This window comes from Lytechinus pictus, chromosome 10, assembly GCF_037042905.1.
Source record: "Lytechinus pictus isolate F3 Inbred chromosome 10, Lp3.0, whole genome shotgun sequence".
In the NCBI taxonomy this organism is placed as follows: Eukaryota; Metazoa; Echinodermata; class Echinoidea; order Temnopleuroida; family Toxopneustidae; genus Lytechinus; species Lytechinus pictus.
This window is the reverse complement of record NC_087254.1, coordinates 25,626,646-25,642,012: the sequence shown is the minus strand read 5'-3', so window position 1 is coordinate 25,642,012 and position 15,367 is coordinate 25,626,646. Positions and strand designations below refer to the sequence as shown.

General features: G+C 37.4%; 2 protein-coding genes across 3 annotated transcripts in view; one reads left to right on the top strand and one right to left on the bottom strand.

Moving 5' to 3' along the window:
• LOC129269377 (spermatogenesis-associated protein 20-like) overlaps positions 1 to 1,332 on the bottom strand; it is an 18,243-nt gene extending 16,911 nt beyond the window's left edge. The window contains exons 1-2 of one of the 2 annotated variants that reach the window (XM_064105665.1): positions 1,273 to 1,332; positions 74 to 214 (exon numbers count right to left, since the gene is read on the bottom strand). In XM_064105665.1, coding sequence (XP_063961735.1) covers positions 74 to 180 — 107 coding nt within the window. In that variant the 5' untranslated portion in view covers positions 181 to 214; positions 1,273 to 1,332. Of the gene's footprint in view, positions 1 to 68; positions 215 to 1,272 lie in introns of both variants that reach the window. The other variant, XM_064105666.1, reaches the window with a different exon arrangement.
• On the top strand, positions 1,288 to 15,367 carry LOC129269371 (oxidized purine nucleoside triphosphate hydrolase-like). The gene is made up of 5 exons (XM_064105668.1): positions 1,288 to 1,635; positions 4,527 to 4,731; positions 9,578 to 9,723; positions 10,183 to 10,366; positions 11,364 to 15,367. Exons 2-5 carry the CDS (start codon positions 4,577 to 4,579, stop codon positions 11,368 to 11,370), a joined length of 492 nt encoding a protein of 163 aa, XP_063961738.1. The 5' UTR covers positions 1,288 to 1,635; positions 4,527 to 4,576; the 3' UTR covers positions 11,371 to 15,367.

Below are 15,367 nucleotides of genomic sequence, written 5' to 3'. Positions count from 1 at the left end.
GATAACCAGACTTTAAACCTCGATTTAAGACATCATCTCTGACATCACAATCATTGAAATTACCCAACCTTACACAGGCCTTGTTTTTTTATCTGTAATCTGAGTCTTGTTTGCTGTCTTAGGTAGATGTGGATAGAGTCTGGCTACTCTTGTCCCCCGTCCAATCAGCGTTCTCAACATGAGATGATTATAGTTGTAACATCACTTAAATATTCTGGAAAATAATAGAATACAGAGTTACAAAATATATATGCTGTATATTATAAGTAAAAAAACTTCTTCAGAAACGAAACTACTAGTTTCATGTGAGATTACACAAAGATTTGGGTAAGCATGGTAAGAAAATTGTCTTTACTTTTTGGGGGGTAAAATTGTAGGTTAAACCACTCACTTAAAGACTGCCGATATTTGCCAAAGGCCATCTAAGTTCTAACAGTCTAGATCTAATGGGTATGCACATAAACGAAGCCAGGGAGTCCTTCCTATTCATCTGCGAGCGTCGCGTAACGTTGGGGAAGTACAATAAGAAACAAGATGGCGGCGTAAACATCGGGCAAGTCTCTTCCGTCTTTTCACAATATGTTTTCATTTTTTTGATGAATTCTTGTTTATAAATAACGAGAGCGTAGAAATGTCGGAAATGAAGTTTTATCCCATGTACATGATTTAGACTTAGAGCTAGATCTTTTAGAACTTAGTAGAAATCTCGGGGGCGAAAGTTTCAGGGTTTTTTGCGGTACACACAGATGAATAGGAAGGACTCCCTGGCTTCGTTTAGAGTAAGCCTACGTTAGTAAATGATTTTTACTCTCAAGAAGCCGCCTGGCTACGTACTCGTAGCCTGTGAGAGCACGAGACTAGGTCCTAGGAGGACAGTCTAAGTACTAGGTTTGTAAAATGAGTGAAAAGTACAACTTTCTGAACAATTACTCAGTAAGTTTGAATAGGTATTAACTGCATACGGATATATCATCCAGAACAATAGAGGGTCACTAGTCATTCGTAACTTAAATATATCTTTGCAATTGCACAGTCAGTATCAAAAATTCAATACCTATCGGATCTGATTAACATGACGCGGATACGAATGGATGGGACAAGATTAATTTTTATAAAAAAAAATAAGTCAAAACATCATCACATTCACGCCAAAATTACATTGATTTACTAAATACATAATCGATTACACATGACTTCAACACCTCCAAGTTACTACCTGACCATCGTTGATATCTAAATTCAAACAAATGAAAAATACGAATTAATACTAACAGTAACAAAATAAGCAAACGAAAGTCGCGAGAAGCTCTCTTCAAAATATTAATAGTCTTCAGTTGAGTGCTATTTTACTTTTTAAAAGGGGTGTTAACCAACTCTAAGGAGAAATCTATCAATATCATGCTCTAAAACATTTCTAAGATTTTAATCTGGATCTGAATCATTATATTTATTGTGATTTGGGTGATTATGGTGATTACTAGAAATAATACTGGTAATAACAATTTACCTTTCTTGACTCTGTCAGACAAATGTCTGAGAAAAATCTAATATTTTAACTAAACTCGTGTCTGCGCGAACAGTCAACAACAGCGGAATTTATTTTAACTCCTGATTTTGAACTTGCTTGTCTTTCAGGTAGGCCTATCTTATAAGTTTCTCTTAGAAGTCATTATTCGATTTTGATTGTATTTTTATGTCATGTCAGAGAATTTGTTTTGCTTGAGCTTGAGAGATCGAGAGAGACTGCTAGGCCCGGGTGCTAGGCCAGGCTGGGGGCGCGGGCTTGGTTGATCACAACGGCACTCCATCCCCGCCGCTTCGCCCGGGGCGGAGCTCCGTGCCGGGCCCGTGGGGTTATGGGGCTTTCCTCTTTCGACTTCTTCTTCCATTCATTAGGCCTAGAGTTTACCTTATTTATCTCTGAACAGATCTGCTTAAATATCATACTTATGGGTGCTTCTGAACGCAGTCTAAGATTATTCTGTCTCCTCTTTTAACTTCTTAATCTTAAGCATGTTAGTTGTTACAGACAGTAGACTGTCTACAGCAGGTAGAGGCGCACGATGCCGATGGCCAAGTCACACTCATTCAATGAACAAGGTTATGATATAACCTTGTTCTCAGTTATATCTCCTATCTCCATGACAGTGCAAAATAAGGATGGCAATTTTATTTTCTCTCTTTCTTTGGGACAAATGCTTAATTTTTTTACACTGAGAGTTTCCATTACACCAGTTACTAATGAAAAATAAATTGCAACTGTATGGAAATAAGTAATTTTGGTCACAAAAGTGATATTTTAATCATTTTTTATAGTGTGTGCTCTGTACAGCATTGCCATTGGCATGCCATAGTCCAACCTGTAGATTCCCCACAGGCAGGGTGGTTGCAGTGAACAAGTGCTCGGTCACACATATTATTGCAAGGTTAGTAGTATGCTACCAATTTTGTCCAATATGGGAGACTCTCCAATAAGGGAGACAATTTCCCATATTGGAAACTTGCTTTACAAAAGAACAAAAGAAACAACACCAACATAAGCGTATTTTTTTCCACCCAAAAAGGCAAAAATTTTGTCTCGCTGAGGTCAAAACTTGACAGAAGCCCATTTGTTTTGTGTGTGGATGACAGCAAAAATCCTTATCAAAACAAAAGTAGATAGTGAATTTTTAAAGTAGACGGTGAAAAGGGGTAATTTTTCATGAGGAATCTGCTTATCAGTTTATCACATTTTTATTTGCCGCCAAGGTAATCATTTTGCAGCAAATGTAAACAAAGGAAATTGGTCTCCCAAAGTCAAACTGGAGACTGTCTCTGAAATTGGATACCCAATTGGATATTCTTTACAAAATTCTCTGATATTGGAGATAATCTCTCTCATGGGAGACAGTCTCCCATATTGGCCGTGCGCCTCTACTGGTTAAGCCTTAGTCTTATTCTAAGTTTTTACTTGGCCGGTATACCGTAGCTAACCTCGCATGCAGATGGTGAGTGGGCCGGATCAAGTGTAAGTGTGAGTGGGTCAGCGCCAAACTTGTTACTTCACTGGTTCACATCTCCAATACTTATCCAGTCCATTCTCAAAGCTGTGGACACTGGATGCATTTAAGGTTTCCCATTATGTAAAAAGAATTCTTACGTTTCTCAGTTACAAACTGACCTCGGAATTTACATTTTTTATCATGACCTGTAGGCCCTAGACCAAAAGCTTTGGTCTCTGTTATAACATTGGTTGTTCCGCTGAACTCAGTTGGTTCCACTCACCAAATACAGAGACCGAAGTTCTAACTCAATCTGTACAGGGACTCAATGGCCATACTGTATGTTTATCATGTATACTATTAAGTTCGGATAAACCAAGGAAGTGTGAGTTGCTCGACAGCCGATGTAGATCTAAGTCACTGGTTTTTTTTTTCCTTTTAAGTTAATTTTTTCCTGTTTTGGTGCATTTCTGGCCAAAACGGAATAATAATCTATATTTTGGTCCAGTTCTTTTTATATATTTCTATAAAATAAAGACAAAAATCGATGAGCCCTGTAGGGGGATTTTGCATTGCTAACACCCTAATGGCGGCTGCACGATCGCAAGCCGTCTGTGTAAGAGGAGAAATTAAAATTAAAAAATTGTTAAAAACTCCTTGAAGCAGATGGCTGCCAGCTGTCTACCCTTCGCTCCACCTATCTGAACCATCGGGGAACAAAAATTATCTCTCAAAATCAGTGACAAACTGTTGCACATGGTAAAAAAGGCAACATATCATGATAAACTTGAATTAGATACATGTAGGCCGAGCAATTTATTACCAACATCTGCTTAGATGCGATATGAAAAAAAGCAAAAAAAAAATTAAAATTTATGCATGATATGATATATGACCTGATGCAAAACTTTCCACACAGTCACAGGTCACAGCAAATTTGAATCAGGTCCCTTGCTTCCCCATGCAATATGATATTGAACAATATTTTCTGCGATGGACGGCTTTTCATTCGACAGCTTGACTACCTTTGCTCGTCTATTTTCAACATTGTTTGACTTTGATGCCCAGTATTAAAGCCATTTTAAATTCCCTTCCTGACAATTAGCTCTATTAAATGATGTGGGTTTTTATTTTGTCAAATCACCCGAAATACTATTAAACAAGCTTAAAATCTAGTTGTAAAATAAGACACAAATTTCAGTTTAATATAAATGGTTATTATAATAATAATTAATCTGATTTCATCTATTCCTCTTCAAGACTCAGACAGTAGAACAATTTTGGAGGGCATATTTTCAAAGGCCTTTTTGTTCTCCTTTTTTTTGCTGCTGCAATCTTGGAACACTGGTTCATATTTAGTAGCACAAATATATAGAGACTGCATACAGTAAGTAAGTGTCTCATTGAAGTGCATCTAATTTGCCTACATTCTTTGACTCAGATAGTACAAACTGGAATTCTGAAACAGCCTTTCCCAGGATGGGGGGGGGGGGTAATTACAACGGACGTAAATGATCCTTTTCAATACTGTCTTTTCCATTTTAGTACATGTAGATCAAGTCTCGATCAGCTGATTGATGTGAGGAGAGACCATCATGAGTGTTCCAAACAAACTCTTGACCCTTGTAATGATTCATCAGAACACCCGTCTCCTGCTTGGGATGAAGAAACGAGGGTTTGGTGTCGGAAGATGGAATGGCTTTGGTGGAAAGGTTCAACAAGGAGAGAGCATTCTTGATGCAGCAAAGAGGTAACTTTTCAAGTTCCTAGTAGTCCGGGTTATAATTGAGCAAGGTGCCACAAGAAAAAGGAGAAATTTTCATATAGTGCTTCTAGACCAGTTTTTTACGCTGAGTATGAATATATGAGGTAACCAGGCTGTATCCTGAAAATTAACCCGTGAGGGCGCTTTTTCAAAATGGCCGCCAAATTTTCAGAACATTTGAATTTTCGTACATAGATTTTGACATAAATATTCCATTGCCACAAAATTAGTGTCATATGAAAGACAAATAAATTTTCTACAATTTGGTACTATTTATAGGGGATAAGTAGGTCATTTGGCTGAGATTTTAAGTAGAAAACTGCATTTTTTGTCATTTTTTCCCAAAAATTGAAAATTTTGCAAATACATGATTTTACATAATTCTGAGAAAAATGAATGAATTACCTTGAAATGTTCCAGAAAACTTTATTGATATACTATTATCATGTGGATGAAATTCCAACTCTGTATCATTCTTCTTAGCAAATTTATAAGGTATCAAACTTGAATACTTCAATTTCAGAAATGTCGCTTTTTGTATGCATTTCCATAGACTAATACGTATAACATGTATTGTACATACATGTATAATATGTATAATGTATAGTTTAATAAAATTTAAATGCAATTATCTCCGCTTTTTAACCACTTGGAGAGTTAAGAGTAGGCTTTTCTCTATCAGCTACATAAAACAAAATGTTGGCACATCGAGGCCTAACACTCTCATGGGGTGGGGGTGTCGAAGCCCCCCCCCCCCCCACCCCCTTTGGCTATATCATGTTGTTGTATATTGCCTATTTATTGGAAAATCACTATTTTTTGAAGCACCCATTGAGGCAAAAGGCATTTCTGCTATACAGTACAGCCACTTTAATTACTTTGAAACCACTTGGAGAGGAAAAGAGTAAGCTTTGTCATGTTTGTTCTACCAGCTATATCAAAAGAAGTGGCACGTACATCGAAGCCAACCCCTCTCGGGGGGGGGGGGGGGAGGGCGCTGGGGAAGTCACCCCTCCCCCTTTTGCTTATTGCCAATGAATTTGGAAATTCACCATTTTGGACCCAACATTGAGGCAAAAAAGCGTTTGTGCTTAAATAGTATTTTATTAATTTGAGAGAGTAGAGTTTGTTCTACCAGCTACATAAATAAGCGCTAGCACATCGAACCCTAGCCCTCTCAGGGGCTGTCTAAGTCACCCCCTCCTCTATATCATGTATGTTGCCTATTTATTGGAAATTTCACCATTTTGGATCACCCATTGAGGCATAAGGGCGTTTCTATATCATACAGCCAATTTTATTTTCTTGCAATTACTTTGAGAGAAAAGCGTAGGCTTTGCTCTATCAGCTACAAATTATTAAGAAGCGCTGGCACATCGAAAAATATCCCTCTCAGGGGCTGTCTAAGTCAACCCCTCCCCCTCTATATCATGTATATTGCCTATTTATTGGAAATTACACCATTTTGAATCACCCATTGAGGCAAAAGTGCGTTTCTACTATATAGCCAATTTCATTTTCTTGCAATGACTTGGAGAGGAAAGAGTAGGCTTTGCTCTATCAGCTGCATATAAACAAGTGCTGGCAAAGAAAAGCCTACCCCTTCCGGGATGCTGTTGAAATCACCCCATCCCTTTTGAATTATAGCATAATTATTGAAAAATTCACCATTTTGGAGCCCCCATTTAGGCAAAAAGGCGTTTCTGATATAGTTCTGCCACTTTTACTGCCTTGAAACCACTTAGGGAGGAAAGAATAGGATTTGCTTTATCAGCCACATATAAAGAAGTGCTGGCAAATAAAAGCCTACCCCCTCCGGGAGGCTGTTGAAATCACCCCACCCATTTTGCATTATTGCCTATTTATTGGAAAATTCACTATTTTGGAGCCCCCATTTAGGCAAAAAGGCATTTCTGATATAGTTCTGCCACTATTACTGCCTTGAAACCACTTAGGGAGTAAAGAATAGGTTTTGCTTTATCAGCTACATAAAAAGATGTGCTGGCAAATAAAAGCCTACTCCCTTTAGGGGACTGTCAAAATTACCCCCCCCCCCCTTGAAATTCACCATTTTGGAGCCTCCATTGAGGAAAAAAGGCGTTTCTGATATATAGTTCTGCCACTTTTAAATCCTTGAAACCACTTAGGGAGGAAAGAATAGGTTTTGCTTTATCAGCCACATATAAAGAAGTGCAGGCAAACAGCAGGAGGCTGTCGAAATCACCCATCCCTTTTGCATTATTGCCTATTTATTGAAAAAATAACCACTTTGGAGCCCCCATTGGGGCAGATAGTCATTTCTGATTATGTTTCTGCCTTTTTTCACCCTTGAAAACTCTTGGAGAGAAAAACTAGGCTTTGCTTTAACAGCTACATATAAAGACATGCTCGCAAATAAAAGCCTATCCCCATCAGAGGGCTGTTGAAATCACCCCACCCCTTTTTCATTATTGCTTATTTATTGGAAAATTCACCATTTTGGAGCCCCCATTAAGGCAAAAAGGCGGTTCTGATATATAGTTCTACCACTATTACCGCCTTGAAACTACTTGGAGAGGAAAGAGTAGGCTTTCCTCTAACAGCTACATATAAAGAAGTGGCTCTACTATATACCAGAAACACTTTTTTGCCTCAATGGGGCTCCAAAATGGCGAGTTTTCCAATGAATTGGAAAAAATCGTAAAAAAGGTGGGGTAACATCTATATAGTCCCCTGAAGTGGGTCAGGTTTCGATATGGCAGCAATTCGTTATATATAGCTGAAAGATGGGAACCTACTCTTTCCTCTCCAAGTGGTTTCAAGAAAATGAAATTGGGTGTTTTATACAGCAGAAGTGCATATCGCCTCAATGGGGGCTCAAAAATTGTGAATTTTCAAATAATTAGGCAATAATGCAAGAGGGGTGGGGTGATTTGACAGCCGCCAAGATAGGTAAGCTTCAATGTACCAGCACTTCTTTGTAGAGCAAAGCATATTCTTTCCTCCTTAATTGGTTTCAAGGCAGTAAAAGTGGCAGAACTTTATATCAGAGATGTCTTTTTACCTCAATGGGGGCTCAAAAAAGGTGACTTTTCAACAAATAGCCAAAAAACGAAAATTAGTGGGGTAACTTCTACAGCCGCTTGAAGGAGATACGCTTTGATTTGCCAACACTTCTTTATATGTAGCTTATAGAGCAAAGCCTACTCTTTCCTCTCCAAGTCATTGCTAGAAAAGAAATTTGCTGTACTATGTAGTAGAAACGCCCTTTGCCTCAATGGGTGATGCAAATTGTGACTGTCCAATAGATAGTCAATTACCGAAAATTGGTGGGGTAAATTCTACAGCCCCCTGAACATTCTGAAGGGGATAGGCTTTGATTTGCCAACACTTCTTGATATGTAGCTGATAGAGCAAAGCCTAATCTTTCCTCTCCAATTCATTGCAAGAAAATAAAATTGGCTGTACTATATAGTAGGAACGCGCTTTTGCCTGAATGGGTGATCCAAAATAGAGAAATATCCAATAAATCGGCAATATACATGATATAGAGGGGGGGGGGGGTGACTTAGACAGCCCATGAGAGGGCTAGGGTTCAATGTGCCAGTGCTTATTTATATGTAGCTGGTAGAACAAACTCTACTCTTTCCTCTCTAAGTGGTTTCAAATCAATAAAATGGGGTGTACAACAAAGCACAAACGATTTTTGGCCTCAATGTTGGGTCCAAAATTGTGAATTTTCAAATAAATTGGCAATATTAAGCAAACCACCCCCCCCCCCCCCCCCCCCCCGAGAGTGGTAGGCTTCGATGTGCCACTTTGTATGTAGCTGGTAGAACAAAGCCTATATACTCTTTCCTCTCCAAGTGGTTTCAAAGCAATCAAAGTGACTGTACTGTATAGCAGAAATGCCTGTTTTTGCTTCAATGGGTGCTCCAAAAAACAGAGATTTTTCCAACAAATAGGCAATATACAACAACATGATATAGCCAAGGGCAAGGGGGGGGGTGACTTCGACACCCCCACCCCATGAGAGGGTCAGGCCTTGATGTGCCAACATTTTGTTTTATGTATAGCTGATAGAGAAAAGCCTACTCTTAACTCTCCAAGTGGTTAAATAGCGGAGATAATTGCATTTAAATTTTATTAAACTATACATTATACATATTATACATGTATGTACAGTACATGTTATACGTATTAGTCTATGGAAATGCATACAAAAAGCGACATTTCTGAAATTGAAGTATTCAAGTTTGATACCTTATAAATTTGCTAAGAAGAATGATACAGAGTTGGAATTTCATCCACATGATAATAGTATATCAATAAAGTTTTCTGGAACATTTCAAGGTAATTCATTCATTTTTCTCAGAATTATGTAAAATCATGTATTTGCAAAATTTTCAATTTTTGGGAAAAAATGACAAAAAATGCAGTTTTCTACTTAAAATCTCAGCCAAATGACCTACTTATCCCCTATAAATAGTACCAAATTGTAGAAAATTTATTTGTCTTTCATATGACACTAATTTTGTGGCAATGGAATATTTATGTCAAAATCTATGTACGAAAATTCAAATGTTCTGAAAATTTGGCGGCCATTTTGAAAAAAGCGCCCTCACGGGTTAATTTTCAGGATACAGCCTGGTTACCTCATATATTCATATTCAGCGTAAAAAACTGGTCTAGAAGCACTATATGAAAATTTCTCCTTTTTCTTGTGGCACCTTGCTCAATTATAACCCGGACTATAGTATCTGCCTTCGAAAAATATGTGATGATTGAGGGTTGAATCTTTTGTTTCAATCGTTTGTCACTTGAAATTTCAATTCTTATCATGCCTCTCCAGAGAATTGCTTGAAGAAAGTTGTGTCTCAGCCCCAGACCTCAAGCACATCGCAAGGATAGATTTTGAGTTTGTTGGTGAACCACAGATCATGGAGGTACATGTGTTCAAGGCTTCAGAGTTTCAAGGAGAACCAACTGAAACCGAGGGTAGGTTAATTAGGCCTTTATTTTCCAGTCTAAAGTAGATTCATCATTAGTCCAACCTTCCCTTCCCCTTCCCTAATCTGATAGAATGCAAAAGCCAATGTAGTGTTCAATAAAAAATCCGATAAGCTAGGTAATTTTTGTACATTGTAATATGCTTCTTACAGAGGTGTCATCCCAATGCACTGAGCCACTATGTAAATGTAGAATGTTATCATAATCATCACGATTGATTAGCATACTGGTAGATAATAAGTGGCATGTGTATATCATATAAATAAAAAAAACATCAGTTTTGTCACTTATGAGCACTGAATATTTGTGTGCTTATTTGACTTGTTCGTGAATGATTAACATTAAAGAAAGTATGAATCCAGACTGCATCAATTGTTATGGATTAATTTCAATAAAATACTCTGGTCTGTACTACTCTGCCTTGTTTTCTGTGACTGTCATATACAGAGATGAAGCCACAGTGGTTTGACGTAGACTCCATTCCATTCCACACCATGTGGCCTGATGATATCTTATGGTTCCCGTTGATGCTGAAGGGGTCAAAGTTCAAAGGTTACTTCCTCTTTGAGGGCATGGACAAAATCCTGGATTACACAATAGACGAGTTGGACCAGAAAGCAGAAATTCAAAGGTAGGGTTGATTGTAAGGGTTGGGAATATCATTGAAAAAAGCTTACCAATTAGGAAATAAGGTAACTCTGCCTTAGTCTAAGACTCATGGCCAGAGATCAATGCCATATTTACTGGCCTCTATCCCCATTTAATTGACCTGAGACCAGCGGCGGCGTCAACATCAAATCTTAGCGGAAGGTTCAGTTTTGAAATGTCATCATAACTTTAAAAGTATATGGACCTAGTTCATGAAACTTGGATATAAGGGTAATGAAGTATTACTGAATATCTTGCCTGAGTTTGAGGTCACATGACGAAGGTCATTTAGGGTCAATGAACTTTGGCCAAGTTGGGGGTATTTGTTGAATTACCAATATAATTTAAAAGTTTATGGATCTAGCTCATTAAACTTGGACATTAGAGTAATCATTTATCACTGAACATTTTGTGTGAGTTTCAGGTCCCATGACCAAGGTCAAAGGTCATTTAAGGTCAATGAACTTTGACCATGTTGGGGGTATTTGTTGAATTACCATCATAACTGAAAGTTTATGGATCTAGTTCATAAAACTTAAAAGTAAAGTAATCAAGTATCACTGAACATCCTGTGCGGGTTTCAGGTCACATGACCAAACTCGAAGGTCATTTAGGGTCAATGAACTTTGGCCATGTTGGGGGCAATTGTTGAATTGCCATCATAACTTTGAAAGTTTATGGATGTAGTTTATGAAATATGGACATGAAGGTAATCAAGTATCACTTACAAGTCTTCAGTAACATGATCAAGGTCAAATGTCATTTAGGGTCAATGAATATAGTATTATATCATTATATGAATGTTTATTTGTGTGAGAATGAAAAGAAAACTGTCAAGCTTGTATATGATATTTGCCTTGCAATATGAGGATCTCTTTGTTTCCTCATCTTTTAACCATCAATAATTGTGATGTAATAAATTGTCTATTGCTTTGGCAACACTCATATTTTTATTTTTCTCCTATTTCCATACCATGCAGCTCATGACAGTAACTCTCTCATCAAAGATGGGCAAGAACTGAAATACATTCCTCAACGGTGAGCAATTGCATGGAGAATATTTACTCAGAAAGGAATCTGGATTCATTTAGAGCTAGCAAACTCACAGGCCTGTATTTATGAAGATAGAAATATGAGGTCTGAAGTCATGGTTTATGCAGATTTCATTCCAACCAACCTTTGCGAATTTGGGACAAGTTGTTGCAATGACAGGGTTCCCAGCCCATCAGGAAATATTATTTTACTTTTTTCCAGTCAGGGAAAAATCAGGGAATTTGATTTTTAAAATACCTCAAATCAGGGGAAAATGCTTGAAATGAGGGAAAAATCAGGGAATTTTGATCAGCCTCAAAGTCAAAAGCATGGTAGTCAGTCAGACTCTGTTATATTTTGGTGCACATCAAAACAAAATCCATTGAATGACTGGTTATGGTGGTGCTAATTAGTTTTACATTATTGTTTTTATACTGAAAATACATGTAATTCACTGCAACAACTTACAAAAACATGCAAACTGGGAAAGGGTTTAAATAATTATCAGGGAATTTTTAAACTTCATCAGGGAAAAATCAGGGAATTTTGTTTTCTTGAAAAGCTGGGAACCCTAAATGGGTAATAATATAGAGAAAAATTGTTCATGAGTCCACTCTTCAAACAGTGGACTCATGAATAAAATTGCATATCTTATCATGGTAACAGGCGTCAATTTGGCGCACTGTGACAAAAGCGCACATCAGCATTTGACATTTTTTAAACACGCGCCCAATACATGCTAAATTAAGCGTAATTTATACAGGAACTCTGCATAAACATGGATTCAACCGTGGGTTTTAAAAACCACCTTTGTGAATTCGGGCCATTGTTTGTATGAATCTTGAAAGAGATCTTGTATCTCATTATGCCAGGGGGAGTACAGCATCAAATGGGAATGATAGTACTCTTCATGGGCTTGTGTATTGATGTTTACATGGAAGAAGAACCGTCCTCTGAGAAATACCTGTACTTGCTTTCTACCTGATTCATTTTGTACTCAATTGTATGTATGCTGGCAACTATATTTTGTTTGATGTTGGGAGGTTGCAACCAAAACCAAATTGATCTTTGAGATTTCTTGTGAAGTGTCTTGTCCCATTACATAAAGATTAGATTATGTACATGTTGTAAATATATTTTTTATAACCACCATGATTTTGGTCCATTGGGGGAACCACCTCATTTGCACAAGAGAAACGATTTTGTCTTCAGATTGCTGTGTCTTGGAAGCTGACCTGTGAACTTACAATTCAATCTCATCTGTGATTGATGCCGTTTCAGAAGTGCACTCTTCCGTTTCCCGATGTCCTCCGTTGATCTTGAAAACTCTCCAAAATATTGTTTCACAGAATCCATAAACAGCTCCATTTTGAAACCATCTTGTTGTTTCTTCAAGAACTTCATTACAGTATCACAACTACTAATATCACAGGCTACAAACTTTTTGGTTCAGCCATTTAATCTGCATCCATGTTGTGCCCTACACTGTATCTCACCCCAGATGTCGCTATTCCACAACAGCCCTTTTGTTTCCTTGTTAAAATGTCCATCAATTTAATCAATGTGAATAGTAGTCATCGTCAGTGGCGGATTCAGGGGGGGGGGCATTCCTGCCCGTGCCCCCCTTTTTTTTTTTTTATCGCTTGTCAAATTTTCATGGGGAACATCCTGGATCTGCCCCTGGTCATGGTGTCCTCATAGGCCCTTAACTTCAAGGCTTGCTCTAAATTGAAATATGAAGTAGCAATGCTAAACGATTAACAGACAGTCTTTTGACCAAATACTAATGCAAGAGTGATCTTTATTGACCATTGTTAAAGTTTTGTCATTAATCAGCACTTTGGTGTCTAGAACCCAGTTGCAAGGCTTTGTATAAAAAGATCTGCTAATGTGAATTACTTGTTAAATGTGTAAATATTGTAAGTCTTCCAAACTCTAAATTAATGATGAGTATGACTAGCTGCAATCCATAATGTTATTTTATTTCCTTTGGAGTTACATCAGTCCTGTCTCCAGATGGAAATACTGTCTGCAGTAGATAGCAATGAAGCAGTTTTCAACTGTTCATCAAAATCAAGCATTCCTTTATAGTTGCATTCAATTGCCATAATAATCATCATTACCTATACAAGACATTTTAGCAAGATAAATAAATGTCATATTTCGCTCGCTACTTTCAATCAGAGACCAACGGGGTAAACATTTGGCATGTTGCCCTCTCCGGGGCTTTGCCCAGGAATCCTGTACAAAACAGGGGGAAATATTGGCCATATTTCTGCTAGTGAGCTTGCGCAGTAAGAGCCAACTTTGAACGCTAATTTCAGTATTTGTGAAATCTGGTTGGAACCAGTTTGTGAACCAACACATTGTAGATAATGCGCAGCCAGTGCATACACATTCCCAGCTAATAAAACCCAAGCCCAAGATTTTTATGCGTTTAGTGAATGTGTGCACCATGCATGAGGTGCGACTGTGCGATAACAATTATGTCACAATTGCGTAGCAAGGATTACTTTACCAGGTTTGTGAATAACCTGATATCAGAAGTAGTGATAAGCACACAGGCATATAAATTGTTCTAAATAATAGCTTGAATTACACATTATACAGCTGTAGGTAATAATATTGACTGGCTCTTCTTTCGGGAAACATCAAATACATTGCCCTTAAAAGAACCATATTGCCCTTATTTTATCTAAAGATTCTTGCCAATATGATTCTTTTGTGGGCAACATATTTGATGTTCCCCTCAAGGCCAGTCAATATTTTATAAATATTTTGATTGTGGGCATTAACCGAAAGACAAGACAAATACCAAAAATGCCAGAAGAAAATTTCAATGCAACAGGGGCTTGTGCCCCATTGCATTACCTGAAAAATTCAATTATGATTGCCATGGTAACATGGTTCAGCAGCCAATCAAAATTAAGGTTTCTATTGCAGTGACCAATGGAGGTTAAAGTTAGATTAATGCAACTGGCTGTTGACTCGACTAAAATATCACATTTCTTGATTTTGTAATTGCATTATATTTGGAAGAAACAAGGCATTTGAAATTTCTTTATTGGGACCAGTATGTTTGTTTATTCCATAAATCATTCGCATGTTAGTCATTTACAGTCTTAGTTGAATCATTAATACCTAATGGATGCAGTGATATGTACCAAAAGTGGTGTCATGGCGGCCTGGTTCTAAACAAATGAACCCGCCAAATGAAAGCGTGTGTTTCTGATAGGAGAAAATGACTGCTATAGGAATTTGATTGCTTGCAACCTATTTTTCAGACGAGCCAAAGTCATACAAATGTGTACAGACGATCGTCAGCTGCGACTGTTTAGAACCAGCCCGCCATGACACCATGGCAACTGACGTCACACTTCCGCACTCAATTGTAAGAGGTTCAATTGTCACTTCTAGTGACAACTATGAATCCAGTGACAATTATAAATTCTAATCTTAATTATTTGCAAATTCTTTCATAATGATAATGATAAAAATTTATTTTACAGGAGGCTGTTTAATCAAGCGCTATGTAGAAAAAAGTAACAACTTTCTATTTCAAGATTTGTATATTTTAGGAGATTAAGTTTGCTGGCAATATTGATGATTGTGCTCGACTCACTGCTCATTTTGACATCAGAATTTAAAAATAAAAATAACACCAAAATCACAATATTTAGAAGTTTACTTTGATCGTGCCAGTGGTTTCCAATGTCTTCATAAATCCTTTAATCTTGCAATATTTTTTATGTTCTTTTTTATCAAATAGATATTGATCATCATATTTATTTATATAGGTGCCTTGGGGGTAATATTTTTCCAATAATAGCTTTGAAGACATTGTAGCATCTCGTCATTTCAGTCAAAGTAACTTTTCATAAATGATGTTGTATTTCACATTGAAATTATATTGATGCATAAGCAATAAAATAATAATATTTTTCAATCAAAA

Coding starts and splice junctions, on each gene's coding strand:
- LOC129269371 (XM_064105668.1), top strand. CDS start 4,577: ATGAGTGTTCCAAACAAACTCTTGACCCTTGTAATGATTCATCAGAAC. Junction 4,732..9,577: donor ATTCTTGATGCAGCAAAGAG/GTAACTTTTCAA, acceptor ATGCCTCTCCAG/AGAATTGCTTGAAGAAAGTT. Junction 9,724..10,182: donor AGAACCAACTGAAACCGAGG/GTAGGTTAATTA, acceptor TGTCATATACAG/AGATGAAGCCACAGTGGTTT.